Source organism: Thalassophryne amazonica, chromosome 14 (assembly GCF_902500255.1).
Source record: "Thalassophryne amazonica chromosome 14, fThaAma1.1, whole genome shotgun sequence".
Lineage (NCBI taxonomy): Eukaryota > Metazoa > Chordata > Actinopteri > Batrachoidiformes > Batrachoididae > Thalassophryne > Thalassophryne amazonica.
Window position 1 is genome coordinate 63,650,867 of NC_047116.1, and position 13,916 is coordinate 63,664,782.

General features: G+C 47.3%; 1 protein-coding gene across 1 annotated transcript in view; it reads left to right on the forward strand.

The window, feature by feature from the left end:
* Positions 1-13,916, forward strand: part of lrp1bb (low density lipoprotein receptor-related protein 1Bb) — a 1,555,752-nt gene that overhangs the window by 946,031 nt on the left and 595,805 nt on the right. Inside the window, exons 33-35 of the mRNA XM_034186395.1 lie at positions 5,331-5,471; positions 13,340-13,465; positions 13,604-13,735. Coding sequence (XP_034042286.1) covers positions 5,331-5,471; positions 13,340-13,465; positions 13,604-13,735 — 399 coding nt within the window. The remainder of the gene's footprint in view (positions 1-5,330; positions 5,472-13,339; positions 13,466-13,603; positions 13,736-13,916) is intronic.

Below are 13,916 nucleotides of genomic sequence, written 5' to 3' on the forward strand. Positions count from 1 at the left end.
AAAACAGTTTCTATCAAAGTGCTGCACAACACACAAGTTAAGAGCAAGCTTATAATCACAGTCAAGTTATGATATAACTGCAATTTGAGTGGTTAATATAATTATAATTATAGCTGTAACACCACAACTCATGACTCATATGTAGATGTAAATAAGTGGGTCTTCAACCTGGCTTTAAATACTTCAACAGAACATGCCTGCCTGATGTCAAGAAAAAGCTCACTCACCAACAGTCTTTTTCTGGACCCTTGGGACACACAGAAGACCAGAATCTGGGTAGTGCATTGCACGAGCAGACCCATATGTCTTCACCAGGACAGATAAGTACAATGGTGCTAAACCATTAACAATTTTGTAAGAAGGAGCACTTTAAAATCTGTTCTAACACGAACTGGGAGCCAATGAAGAGAGGCCAGCAGTAATGTGTTCAAAATTGACATATCGAGGTCAGGATACAAGCTGCTGCATTTTCAACAATTTGGAGACCTTGAGTAGTCTTCTTTGGCAATCCAGATAAAAGGGTGCAATAATAATCCAAGAGAGTAGATCCATAAAAGACAAGGCATGTCTAACCTTAGAGCCCCGTCACACTTAGCACGAATGAGCACAAATGAGGCCAATCAGCTTGAATGGGAAAAACAGCCAGAATTTGAGCTGCAGTGAGTGAGACAGACATTCATACAGCCATGTATGAATACCGTACAAATACCCAAAATGTGTTTTGAAGCCACTGTGACGGCCCTTTGCGGCTGTCCTAATGTGTTTGTTGTGCTGCTGTCATAACGTGTGTGTTGTGTGTCCTGAGGTCTCAGCCACCGGGAGGTGCTGGTCCTGTTTTCTGTCCTGGGTGCTATAAAAGGGGGGAGTTCTGTTCTCTCCCTCGTACTCTTCCTCCTCCAGATCGCGGCGTGGGGAGCGGCTGTGTGCACTTGGTCCTCTGGCTTGTTCTGCTATGCCTTCCTTTCCTTTTCTTTTCTTTATATTTTTTTAAATAGATACCCTACCAAGGGTTTGAAAAGTCTGTTGCTTCCATGTGTGCTTTGGAGCTGGGTCGTAACAAATGGGGGCTCATCTGAACACTTTTTTGTTGTTTTGCTTTCCCTAGACTCGTGTTGTGGTGCGTATTAAAGTTTGGGGTTTTTGCACATCTTGTTTTTGCAGTTTGTGCTTGTTTGGCTGTGACCTACTTTTGAGGAGAGCAAATGTGTTGGTGTGGGGTGTGGATGCTCACAGTAGTCTACAGTGAGGATGCACGGGAGCGTGTTTGGTGTTCTTTTTTTTGGATGGCATGGTGTATTTTGACGGACATAACCGAGGAAATATAGGTGAGTGAAGTGTTGCTGCGGTTGCATGAGTATTGAGCTCTGATTTGTGGCTGTGTCTCCTGGTAAGGTAAGAGGCTTCGGTGCTTTATGCGTGGCCTGTTTGTTTTTGTTTTGTTTTTTTTATAGTGTCGTCGGGGTACGGTTGGCATTCACTATGTTACAGTGTTCTCTGGAGCAGTCCAGGAGAAATGTTTTCTCGCTGGTTGTGTGCTTAATCATCCCGCTGCCAAACCACATGAAGAGTTAGGTAAGTTAGGTGGAGTTTTGTTAGGTAGGTATAGAATAGAGGGGACATGGTTGCGTTGGGCATCGTGCTATGCACATGTTAGCACTTCAATTTGCAGTGTATTGACTCGGTTGGTGTGTGACTTGCTTGGTTACGTGGTGCGATGTGTGTGTGTAATGATGCATAATAGAACTAAATTTCTGTACAAACGTTCCTCCCTGAAGTAGGGTTTTCTCTTTTGAACTTCTTGTGGAAGATGATTCAGTGGATCGATTCTTGCCTTTTTGCACCTTTCAGAAGGACTAACTTCATGTCCATCTCCTCATCACTTTTAGTATCTAGCCTGAAAGGAATGGAGGTAGGTAATTTTTCTCCACTTTGCACTCGAGTGGGTTTTAGAATTGAAACTTTCTGTCACATCTTTGCTGTGGCAAATTGCCCAAAGTGTGCATCAGTGATTTCTGCTGAGGTCACAGCAGCACTTGGAGAATCCTGTAGTGTTGGTTGGATGGATATGCTGGGGTTAGGAGTTTGTCGTGCTTCTGACACTCTGTAAAGATACATTCCTTACTGAAGCTCATGATGTAGTGTAACCTGGAGGCTCACCACCACACTGACAGATCAGACAAGCTGTCCTCTGTGTCACATGGCTCTGGACATGGCTAGATACAGAACTACAGTGCAGGGTAAAATGCTGTCTCTCACACACACACACACACACACACACACACACACACACACACACACACACACACACACACACACACACACACACACACACACACAAATTAAATGAAAAAAATGTTTAAATTAAAAAAATAGATTTGTTCGTAGTGTCTTGCTTGGCACAAACAAAATCAGCGGTTGCCAAACTTTTTCATGCCAGCATAAGATGAAAGTTCTATCAGGTTGATGTGGTACATCATCATGCTATTTGAGATTGATCACAATATTCTAGGATATAATTAAATTCTTGCAGCATTCATTGGAAAAAGTTTTTCACAGTGTCCTTACTGAGCTAAGGCCACCTCTAGATGTCTTTGTACTTGGTCTCTTTGGAGTGTCCTTGTGCACCACTGGAATGATTTTGGGTCACTACAATTGGGTTACTTGGGGAGACGCACATGACATTTTGGACTTGATCATTTCTCTGTGCATGATCCACCACACAGATATCTCAGTGTTGACGACCCCAGTGATCGACAAAGGCTAAGGTCGCACCCACGTTTAACCTATCTGCAACAAATAGATGGTTAGTGTTGATAGGTGGTGATGAACCAGGTGTCTGCCTGGCTGGTTTTCATCAATGACTCAAGTTAGATATGTGGTATCATGGAAACAACATTAGAAAATAAAACACACACACACACACACATGACCTTCTTGTTGTGATGCAACAGTGCTAAAAACTAAAACATATTATTTCATAGTAATTATTTTAAACATCAGTATCTCTATAAATGTTATATGTTAATTATGTTAATGTGTATAAATGTCTATAAATAAATCTCTATAAATGCTAGAAAAAAAAACATGCTATCAAGTCCATGAGGATGATTGGTAGTGGTTCTTATTCTTGGATTTCACAGTGTGAAGTGAATCACATTCTACGACCTCCCCTGGATAGGTCACGACTCCAACACAGGTTTGTTTCTCAGCCAAGGCCAGTTCCCATTTCCCATTTACATCTGGGTGGACTGGGACAATGCAGTACGAGGGGATATCAAAAAGCTTTGAGCCTCAAACAGAAAGAGCAAGATATTTGGTTTTATAATGTTTTATTTTTCAACATAATGCCCTTCCAACACCACACACTTGTTCCACCTAGTTTGCCAGTCATTGATACCCAATTGGTAGAACTCAACATCTTGGTCCCCTCACCAGTACTTCGCCACAGCAGTCAGCTCATCGTCATCGTCAAATCTTTGGCCCCGAAGGTATTTTTTCATCCTGGGAAAGAGGTGGAAATTGCTAGGGGCTACGTAGGTCTGGAGAATAGGGTGGGTGAGGAAGAAGTTCATAGCCACACTCACGCACAGCATTCCATGGCAGCCCAGCTGGTGTGGACTGGTGTGTTGTCCTGGTGAAGCAGAATACCACGACTGACACTAGAGGGTATGTCTCTTCCACACAGTGTTATGATTGAACAATTGAAGTGAGCAATATGATCCTACATGAAATAAGTAGCTAAGGCATTGATGTAGATCAGGTGTGATGCATTGGGAAAAATGTGCAAGGCCCAAAACTTTTTGACATCACCTTGTATCTTGTTCAAGGACAAATATGGATAGCATGACCAGAAATCAAACCCAGGTCTACATACTGATATCCCAAGTTCTTATACCACTGCTTTGTACTTTCCAGGAATTTAAATGTATTATAAATGTGACAATGGTGTTCCAGAAGGGACCAGAAAATTATGGTATATTCCAGAACTCAGACTGGAATTTTCACATCAGGATGAATATATTTAGTATAGATGCTTTCTGCCTCAGGTATTTGTTCACGCATATATAAAACATGACTTTTGTACACATTTCTTTTACATTTCCCCCATATGATTATTTTGCATTGAAGACACTTTCATGGTAAAACCCTTTTGAATGATGAAAGCTGCCACTCTGATTCATAGCTGTAAGATTGAAGCATCCTCACCACCAAGTCAAGCCACCAGAGAACAGGGTGTCCCACCCTTATTTCCTCTAGGCTGGACTATTGTAATTCATTATTATCAGGTTGTCCTAAAAGTTCCCTGAAAAGCCTTCAGTTAATTCAAAATGCTGCACCCATATTGGCCTCTCTTCATTGGCTTCCTGTTAATTCTAGAATAGAATTTAAAATTCTTCTTCTTACTTATAAGGTTTTGAATAATCAGGTCCCATCTTATCTTAGGGACCTCATAGTACCATATCACCCCAATAGAGCACTTCGCTCTCAGACTGCAGGCTTACTTGTAGTTCCTAGGGTTTGTAAGAGTAGAATGGGAGGCATCCAATTCAGGGAGACAGACACCCTCTCTACTTTTAAGATTAGGCTTAAAACTTTCCTTTTTGCTAAAGCTTATAGTTAGGGCTGGATCAGGTGACCCTGAACCATCCCTTAGTTATGCTGCTATAGACGTAGACTGCTGGGGGGTTCCCATGATGCACTGTTTCTTTCTCTTTTTGCTCTGTATGCACCACTCTGCATTTAATCATTAGTGATCGATCTCTGCTCCCCTCCACAGCATGTCTTTTTCCTGGTTCTCTCCCTCAGCCCCAACCAGTCCCAGCAGAAGACTGCCCCTCCCTGAGCCTGGTTCTGCTGGAGGTTTCTTCCTGTTAAAAGGGAGTTTTTCCTTCCCACTGTAGCCAAGTGCTTGCTCACAGGGGGTCGTTTTGACCGTTGGGGTTTTACATCATTATTGTATGGCCTTGCCTTACAATATAAAGCGCCTTGGGGCAACTGTTTGTTGTGATTTGGCGCTATATAAAAAAAAAATTGATTGATTGATTGATTGAATTATTAAGGGGATTTACAGCATAAGACTACCAGCCTTGGTGGATTAGAGCGAATGCTGAAGCATGCCATTAGCACTCAGAATTGTAGATGAAGTGTGCAGCTCGTGTGCTTTTGAAGGCATGTTTGTATCACAACACAGCTTGCGTAAGTTTTTCAGTGAATAAGTTAAAAACACAGTATTACCTTAAGCCCGTAAGATGTAAAATAAAGTCAAACTTGTGCAGTTTTATTGAATTGGTTTTGCCACTTTTTCAGGACAATTATTTTGATGGTTTCAGGTAACAAATTGTGGTGGGCAGATGATGACTCTGCACAGGTGGGAACAGTTAACAAGAGAGATGGGCGAAACCCTGTGACTCTACGGAACAAGACCAATGGAGTGGTTCACATGAAGGTGTACGACAGGGAGGGTCAGAGAGGTAAGACAGCCCAAACACATATATGCTTTTAGAAGTACACCATACCTCATTTTCTTGTTTGGTTTATTGCAGAAAAGGGCTTTATGTTTGCACATAACCAGCCTTGTACAATTGACAGTTTATGGCCTTTGTAACAGTTTTACTCTGTATTGGGCTTATATAAGGTAAAGAAACAAATTGCTTTTGATTACTACACACAAATCACAGCAAAACTACAAATGCAAACCATTTATGATAGGCCAATAACAAATATGCTGAGAAGCAATGGATAAAACAGCTGTGCCAACACTGTAATTTCATCTATATTATAAATTTTCACAGTACAAGAGAAGACTTAACAGCGTCATGTCATGCTCACGACTCTGCTCTGAGATTATCTTTTGTGCAGAAATGCTGTTTTCATTCATAATTCCAGTTTAACTCTTACAAGTGTCTCTGTACTAATAAATAGATTAATTAAAAGCCATGCAAAGGCTGGCAACATCTTTTAAAAAAGCTCTTAGGGTTTTATCTTAAACCTTCATATGGAAGCCTTTGATGTCATTGACATTTACTTTATTACACTAAACACTTCCACTGATCTCTGTCAATACTCTAAAATAAGACCAAAGGCAGCAAAGCCACTCTTTGCCATCTTAGCACTCCCTTGTTTCTGGCTGTAATATTGTTAATCCTAACATGATTTATTTTTGTGATCCAGTATACCCTTTTAACACACAATTGTTGTGTGGGCCGCCAGAAGAGGAGGTATTGCTGGCCCACCACCAGAGGGCGCCCTGCCTGAAGTGCGGGCTTCAGGCACGAGAGGGCGCTGCCGCCTCAGGAACAAGCCGTGGTGACAGCTGTCACCCATCATCCATGACAGCTGTCACTGATCATCTCATCCACATCTGGAATAAAAGCAGGAAGACACCTCCACCACATTGCCGAGATATCATCTTCTACAAGAGGTAATATCCTCAGCCGTTCTGTAATTACAATATTTGTATATTGTGAGTGTTTGCAGGAGTACCAGTTCCTCCGTTGGTGAAAGCTGTGAGAGCGCTGAAGGCACTCTTTTTCCCTGAGGAATCTACAGTACTCAGCAGTGTTTGAGTGAGAGGTGGAGGTGGAATTCCCACCAGGATTGTTACTGGGTGTTCACACACCCACCCTTGACTGTCTTTGCTTTCTGCCAGCAGTACCAGATCCGACACGCTGTGACGGTGCCCACCTGGAGACTTCTGGACTTGGTGGCTCCAGTATTCCTCGGGTTCGGTGGCAGTGGAAATCGTGTGGTTCCGGTTCGTTTCCAGACGGGCGTCTCCTATCGTCGAGCCTGCCCACACGACACCTTTATTGATTGACTTGTGCACATTCTGAATCTGCTGTGTTTGGTTGTGTCATTCACAACAGTAAAGTGTTATAATTTGACTCCTTCCATTGTCCGTTCATTTACGCCCCCTGTTGTGGGTCCGTGTCACTACACTTTCCCAACAGGATATCTCGGCCAGCGTCATGGACTCCGAGGGGCGTCACCAGGCTGTTGAACGACCAATGGGAGAGCAGGGAGCGCAGGCGTCTGCAGGAGGCGTGATTGGTGAGCTACAGCATATTCTCACCGCCTTTACGGCTCGGATGGATCAAATAGCCGAGCAAAACATCCTCCTGAACCGCAGGGTGGAGGCTCTCTCCGCGCAAGTGGCGGCGAGCGCTCAGGGCGCTGCTGCAGCTCCTCCTCCTGCCGACCGTGTGCAGGATATAAACGTTCCAGTGGTGGTTCAACAACCCCTCCCACCATCCCTTGAAGCATACATAAGCCCTCCTGAGCCGTACGGAGGTTGTGTGGAGATGTGCGCGGACTTTCTCATGCAGTGTTCGCTCGTCTTCGCACAACGTCCCGTCATGTACGCGTCAGACGCAAGCAAAATAGCTTATGTGATCACTCTGCTTCGGGGAGAGGCACGCGCTTGGGCTACGGCGCTTTGGGAGCAAAATTCACAGCTCCTTCACACGTACACTGGGTTTGTGAGGGAGTTCAGAACTGTGTTTGATCACCCTAACAGGGGAGAGACCGCTTCTACTGTGCTGCTGTCAATGAGACAGGGACGCCGAAGCGCAGCCGCTTATGCAGTCGACTTCCGCATCGCGGCTGCGAGGTCCAGCTGGAATAACACTGCGCTCCGCGCCGCCTTCGTAAACGGACTGTCGTCAGTCCTAAAGGAGCACCTGGTGGCGAAGGATGACCCACGGGAATTAGATGGGCTTATTGATCTTGTTATACGGTTAGACAATCGGTTGGAGGAACGGCGTCGGGAACGAGACGAAGGGCGTGGCCGGGCGCGCGCCGTCCCTCTTCCTTCCGGGTCCGAGAAAGGTCCGCCCTTCCCACGCTCCCTGGCCTCTACGTCCCGTGGGGCGACAGCTCCCCCTGCTGACGAAGCTATGGACACGAGCAGGGCCACATTTAGACCACCTAATAGACAGAGGAGGCTTCCCCACGGGGCATGTTTTGTTTGTGGCTCAACGGAGCATCAATCGAGCAACTGCCCCGAACGGTTAAACACCAACGCCCGCCCCTAGAAACTGGGCTTAGGGTGGGCCAAGAAATTCACGTGGGACACACACATATTGCCACACGGCTCCCAGTTACAATCCTTAGTGGGGATTTAACCCTTCAGGCCCCAGCACTGGTAGACACAGGGTCAGAAGGGAATCTGCTAGACAGCAGATGGGCCAGGGAGGTAGGGCTCCCTCTGGTGGCGCTACCTACACCATTGCAGGTGCGAGCACTAGATGGCACCCTACTCCCTTTAATCACACACAGGACACCACCAGTAACTCTGGTAGTGTCAGGGAATCATAGGGAGGAGATTGAGTTTTTTGTGACTCCTTCTACCTCCCGTGTGATTCTGGGGTTCCCCTGGATGTTGAAACACAATCCCCGGATTGATTGGTCGTCCGGGGTGGTGGTACAGTGGAGCGAGACCTGCCATCGGGTGTGTTTGGGATCCTCGGTTCCTCTCGGTTCCCAGGCTAAGGAGCAGGTCAAAGTTCCCCCCAATCTGTCTGCGGTGCCGGTTGAGTACCACGATCTTGCTGACGTTTTTAGCAAGGATCGGGCACTCACTCTTCCCCCGCACCGTCCGTACGATTGTGCCATCGATTTGTTGCCAGGCGTGGAGTTCCCGTCCAGCAGGCTGTACAACCTCTCCCGTCCTGAGCGCGAATCAATGGAAACCTACATCTGGGACTCCTTAGCTGCCGGGCTGATCCGTAACTCCACCTCTCCGATGGGAGCAGGTTTCTTTTTTGTGGGCAAAAAAGATGGCGATCTTCGTCCGTGCATTGATTACCGGGGGCTGGACGAGATCACGGTTCGCAACCGATACCCGTTCCCTTTGTTGGATTCGGTGTTCACCCCACTGCATGGAGCCAAAATCTTCACAAAGTTGGATCTTAGGAACGCATACCACCTAGTTCAGATCCGGAAGGAAGACGAATGGAAGACAGCATTCAACACCCCGTTAGGTCATTTTGAGTACCTGGTCATGCCGTTCGGCCTCACTAACGCCCCCGCGATGTTCCAAGCTTTGGTTAATGATGTCTTGCGGGACTTCCTGCACCGATTCGTCTTCGTATACCTGGATGATATACTCATCTTTTCTCCGGACCCTGAGACCCATGTACGGCATGTACGGCAGGTCCTGCAGCGGTTTTTGGAGAACCGGCTGTTTGTGAAGGGCGAGAAGTGTGAGTTTCACCGCACTTCTTTGTCCTTCCTGGGGTTTATCATCTCCTCCAACTCCGTCGCCCCGGATCCGGCCAAGGTCACAGCGGTCAGAGACTGGCCCCAACCTACGAGCCGTAGGAAGCTGCAACAGTTCCTCGGCTTCGCAAATTTTTACAGGAGGTTCATTCAATCAATCAATTCAATCAATTTTTTTTTATATAGCGCCAAATCACAACAAACAGTTGCCCCAAGGCACCTTATATTGTAAAGCAAGGCCATACAATAATTATGTAAAACCCCAACGGTCAAAACGACCCCCTGTGAGCAAGCACTTGGCTACAGTGGGAAGGAAAGGGGTATAGTCAGGTAGTTAGCCCCCTGACAGCCCTGACCTCACCAAAAGTTCCCTTCACCTGGTCGGATCGGTGCGATGCCGCGTTCAGGGAGTTGAAACAGCGCTTCTCGACTGCACCTGTCTTGGTGCAGCCCGATCCTAGTCGCCAGTTTGTGGTTGAAGTGGACGCCTCTGACTCAGGGATAGGAGCCGTGCTATCCCAGAGCGGAGAAACCGATAAGGTTCTTCACCCGTGTGCCTATTTTTCCCGCAGGTTGACCCCAGCAGAGTGGAACTATGACGTGGGCAATCGAGAGCTCCTTGCGGTGAAAGAGGCTCTTGAGGAGTGGAGACACCTGCTGGAGGGAGCGTCAGTGCCTTTCACGGTTTTTACTGACCACCGGAACCTGGAGTATATCAGGACCGCCAAGCGACTGAACCCCAGGCAAGCCCGCTGGTCACTGTTTTTCGGCCGTTTTGACTTCCGGATCACCTACCGCCCCGGGACCAAGAACCAAAGATCGGATGCCCTGTCCCGGGTGCACGAACGGGAAGTCAAGACCGAGCTGTCGGATCCACCGGAACCCATCCTACCGGAGTCCACTATCGTGGCTACCCTAACCTGGGACATGGAGAAGACCATCCAGGAGGCCCTGGCACGGAGCCCGGATCCCGGAACAGGACCGAAGAACAGATTGTACGTCCCACCAGAGGCCAGAGCTGCCGTTCTGGACTTCTGTCACGGGTCCAAGCTCTCCTGCCACCCAGGGGTGCGTAGGACCATGGCAGTGGTCCGGCAGCGCTTCTGGTGGGCGTCCCTGGAGACTGATGTCCGGGCTTACATCCAGGCCTGCACCACCTGCGCCAGGGGCAAGGCGGACCACCAGAAGGCACAGGGACTCCTACAGCCACTTCCTGTGCCTCACCGCCCCTGGTCCCACATCGGTCTGGATTTTGTCACGGGCCTCCCGCCGTCCCGGGGACACACCACCATTCTCACGATAGTGGACCGATTCTCCAAGGCGGCCCACTTCGTGGCCCTCCCGAGGCTCCCGTCGGCCCAGGAGACGGCGGCTCTCCTGGTCCACCATGTCGTCCGGCTGCATGGGATACCTACAGACATCGTTTCGGATCGTGGTCCCCAGTTCTCCTCGCAGGTGTGGAGAAGTTTCTGCTGGGAACTGGGGGCCACCGTAAGCCTCTCGTCTGGGTATCACCCACAGACTAACGGACAGGCCAAACGGGCCAACCAAGAGTTGGAGCAGGCCCTTAGGTGCACGACCTCCGCACACCCCACGGCTTGGAGTGAACATCTGGCCTGGATCGAGTACGCTCACAACAGCCAAGTGTCCTCTGCCACCGGCCTCTCCCCGTTCGAGGTGTGTCTGGGGTACCAACCCCCTTTGTTTCCTTTGGTGGAGGGAGAGGTCGGTGTGCCCTCGGTCCAGGCCCACCTGCGGAGATGCCGTCGGGTGTGGCGCACCGCCCGTTCGGCCTTGTTGAGGGCCCGGACGAGGGCTAAAGCCCATGCAGACCGTCGACGGTCCCCGGCCCCCGCATACCAGCCCGGGCAGGAGGTATGGCTTTCCACCAAGGACATTCCACTACAGGTCGAGTCTCCCAAACTGAAAGACCGCTTCATTGGACCCTTCACCATCCTCAAGGTCCTCAGTCCTACCGCAGTGAGGCTCCAACTTCCGGCCTCACTGCGGATCCATCCAGTCTTCCATGTCTCCAGAATCAAACCGCATCACACCTCACCCCTCTGTGCACCCGGTCCGGCGCCACCTCCTGCCCGTATTATCGACGGGGAGCCGGCTTGGACAGTACGCCGGCTCTTGGACGTCCGTCGAATGGGTTGGGGCTTTCAGTATTTGGTCGACTGGGAGGGGTATGGACCCGAAGAACGCTCCTGGGTGAAGAGGAGCTTCATCCTGGACCCGGCCCTCCTGGCCGATTTCTATCGTCGCCACCCGAACAAGCCTTGTTGAGGGGGGGGTCCTGTTGTGTGGGCCGCCAGAAGAGGAGGTACTGCTGGCCCACCACCAGAGGGCGCCCTGCCTGAAGTGCGGGCTTCAGGCACGAGAGGGCGCTGCCGCCTCAGGAACAAGCCGTGGTGACAGCTGTCACCCATCATCCATGACAGCTGTTACTGATCATCTCATCCACATCTGGAATAAAAGCAGGAAGACACCTCCACCACATTGCCGAGATATCATCTTCTACAAGAGGTAATATCCTCAGCCGTTCTGTAATTACAATATTTGTATATTGTGAGTGTTTGCAGGAGTACCAGTTCCTCCATTGGTGAAAGCTGTGAGAGCGCTGAAGGCACTCTTTTCCCCTGAGGAATCTACAGTACTCAGCAGTGCTTGAGTGAGAGGTGGAATTTCCACCAGGATTGTTACTGGGTGTTCACACACCCACCCTTGACTGTCTTTGATTTCTGCCAGCAGCACCAGATCCGACACGCCGTGACGGTGGCCACCTGGGGACTTCGGGACTTGGTGGCTCCAGTATTCCTCGGGTTCGGTGGCAGTGGAAATCGTGTGGTTCCGGTTCGTTTCCAGACGGGCGTCTCCTATCGTCGAGCCTGCCCACACGACACCTTTATTGATTGACTTGTGCACATTCTGAATCTGCTGTGTTTGGTTGTGTCATTCACAACAGTAAAGTGTTATAATTTGACTCCTTCCATTGTCCGTTCATTTACGCCCCCTGTTGTGGGTCCGTGTCACTACACTTTCCCAACAACAATGCCAACTTGTTTGACAAGAATTGTGCTACAGTGATATGCAGGAAAACTAAAATGAGCTATGCACTTGTTGGGCCTGCAGTTTTTCATTGTAAAACATTTTGATATAACCTTGTGACCATACCTGTTGAACTATAAAATGATTTTACCTGTTTTGTATCAGTAAGGTTTATTTAATATTGCTTGGCTCTTTCATTAAATTTGATGAATGTCAACAAAGGTGTGTATGTGCAATGGAATTTATCCATATATTCTTGTACAACATACAACCTCCAATCCTGGGGAAAAAAAAAAAGAAAAAATCCCTCCACATGTGTTTTTCCATAATGATTTTCTTTGTCTGTAAGACAAAATTAAAAATCTAAAAAGATTTTTAAGGCTAATGGGACCATTTGTTTTGATTTCATGACCATTTAGTGACAGGGAGAAAGATCAAATGGAACTGTAAGACCATGTGATATTCTCCAGCCTCTAGGATTGGCTGTGAGTGATGGATTGTCTAGAGGGAAGATGCAACCTGTAGCTGAGAAGATCTAGTTTCATGATGTGGTCAACTGAAGTCCCTGTGACATTCTGCTGCTGATTTATTTTATAGAAATATGACAAAAAGTTGTTTGGAAGCACCTGCATGTCTGCGTACCCCAGAGGCTTAATAAATATACCACATATTTGTCTAAAGAAATCAACATGGTGTGAATGAATCAGCAGATATGTATCAACAGATGTTGTATGCTGAATACTGAGATTAAATTGGAAGTTCAATCATTTAATTATAATAACGTTATCACATAATAATTTGTATGTGATAACATTTAGTATGCAAAAGCCTCATACAGCATGTCAACAAAAATGCCAACTACACATAATGTGAATTCTTTACGTGTCAAAGAAGCAATACTGTTGAGAATTTTTTAAGCCACAAAGGCTGGATCAAAAATGAAAAGAGTGTTCATTTAAAACACATGAAAGAGAATTGTGACAAAGAAGAGAAGGAAGAATTATGAATAAATTTACTTAAAAATAGAAGTGCACACCTCATTTTCTGCCATTTGCTGGTCATTATTCAGGAAGAAACCCGTGCCAGACAAATAATGGAGGATGCTCACAGCTTTGCTTCCCCACTTCTGAGAACAGTCGTAGCTGCTCCTGTACCGTCGGCTACAATTTACGCAGTGACCGCATGTCCTGTGAGGGTAGGTCTCTCCCAAACATTCGCTCTCACCAACACGTTTCTGACTGTTTTTTTTTTTTTTTTCGTTTCTGTGTAGCAACAGTCCTCATTTATACTGCTGTACACTCCAATGCCAATAGGTCATTCTGTTGTTGTTTAGGTGTGGATTCATTCCTGATGTATTCCATCCATGAGGGAATCAGAGGATTTGCGCTTGATCCAAATGACAACACAGAAGCACTTATGCCCATCACAGGAACACTGTTTGCGGTGGGAGTTGACTTTCACGCAGGTATGATATCGTGCAATTAACTGTTCACCATTAAACTTAAAGCGGCCCCTATTTCTGATCACAGTTTTCAGCCACATGCCTTTGTAAGTGTGGAGATGCAACACATCTGTCCACATGAACAGTACATAAGTACTCCATGATGACATGCTCCACTCATTACAACAATACTGTTATCATTTTT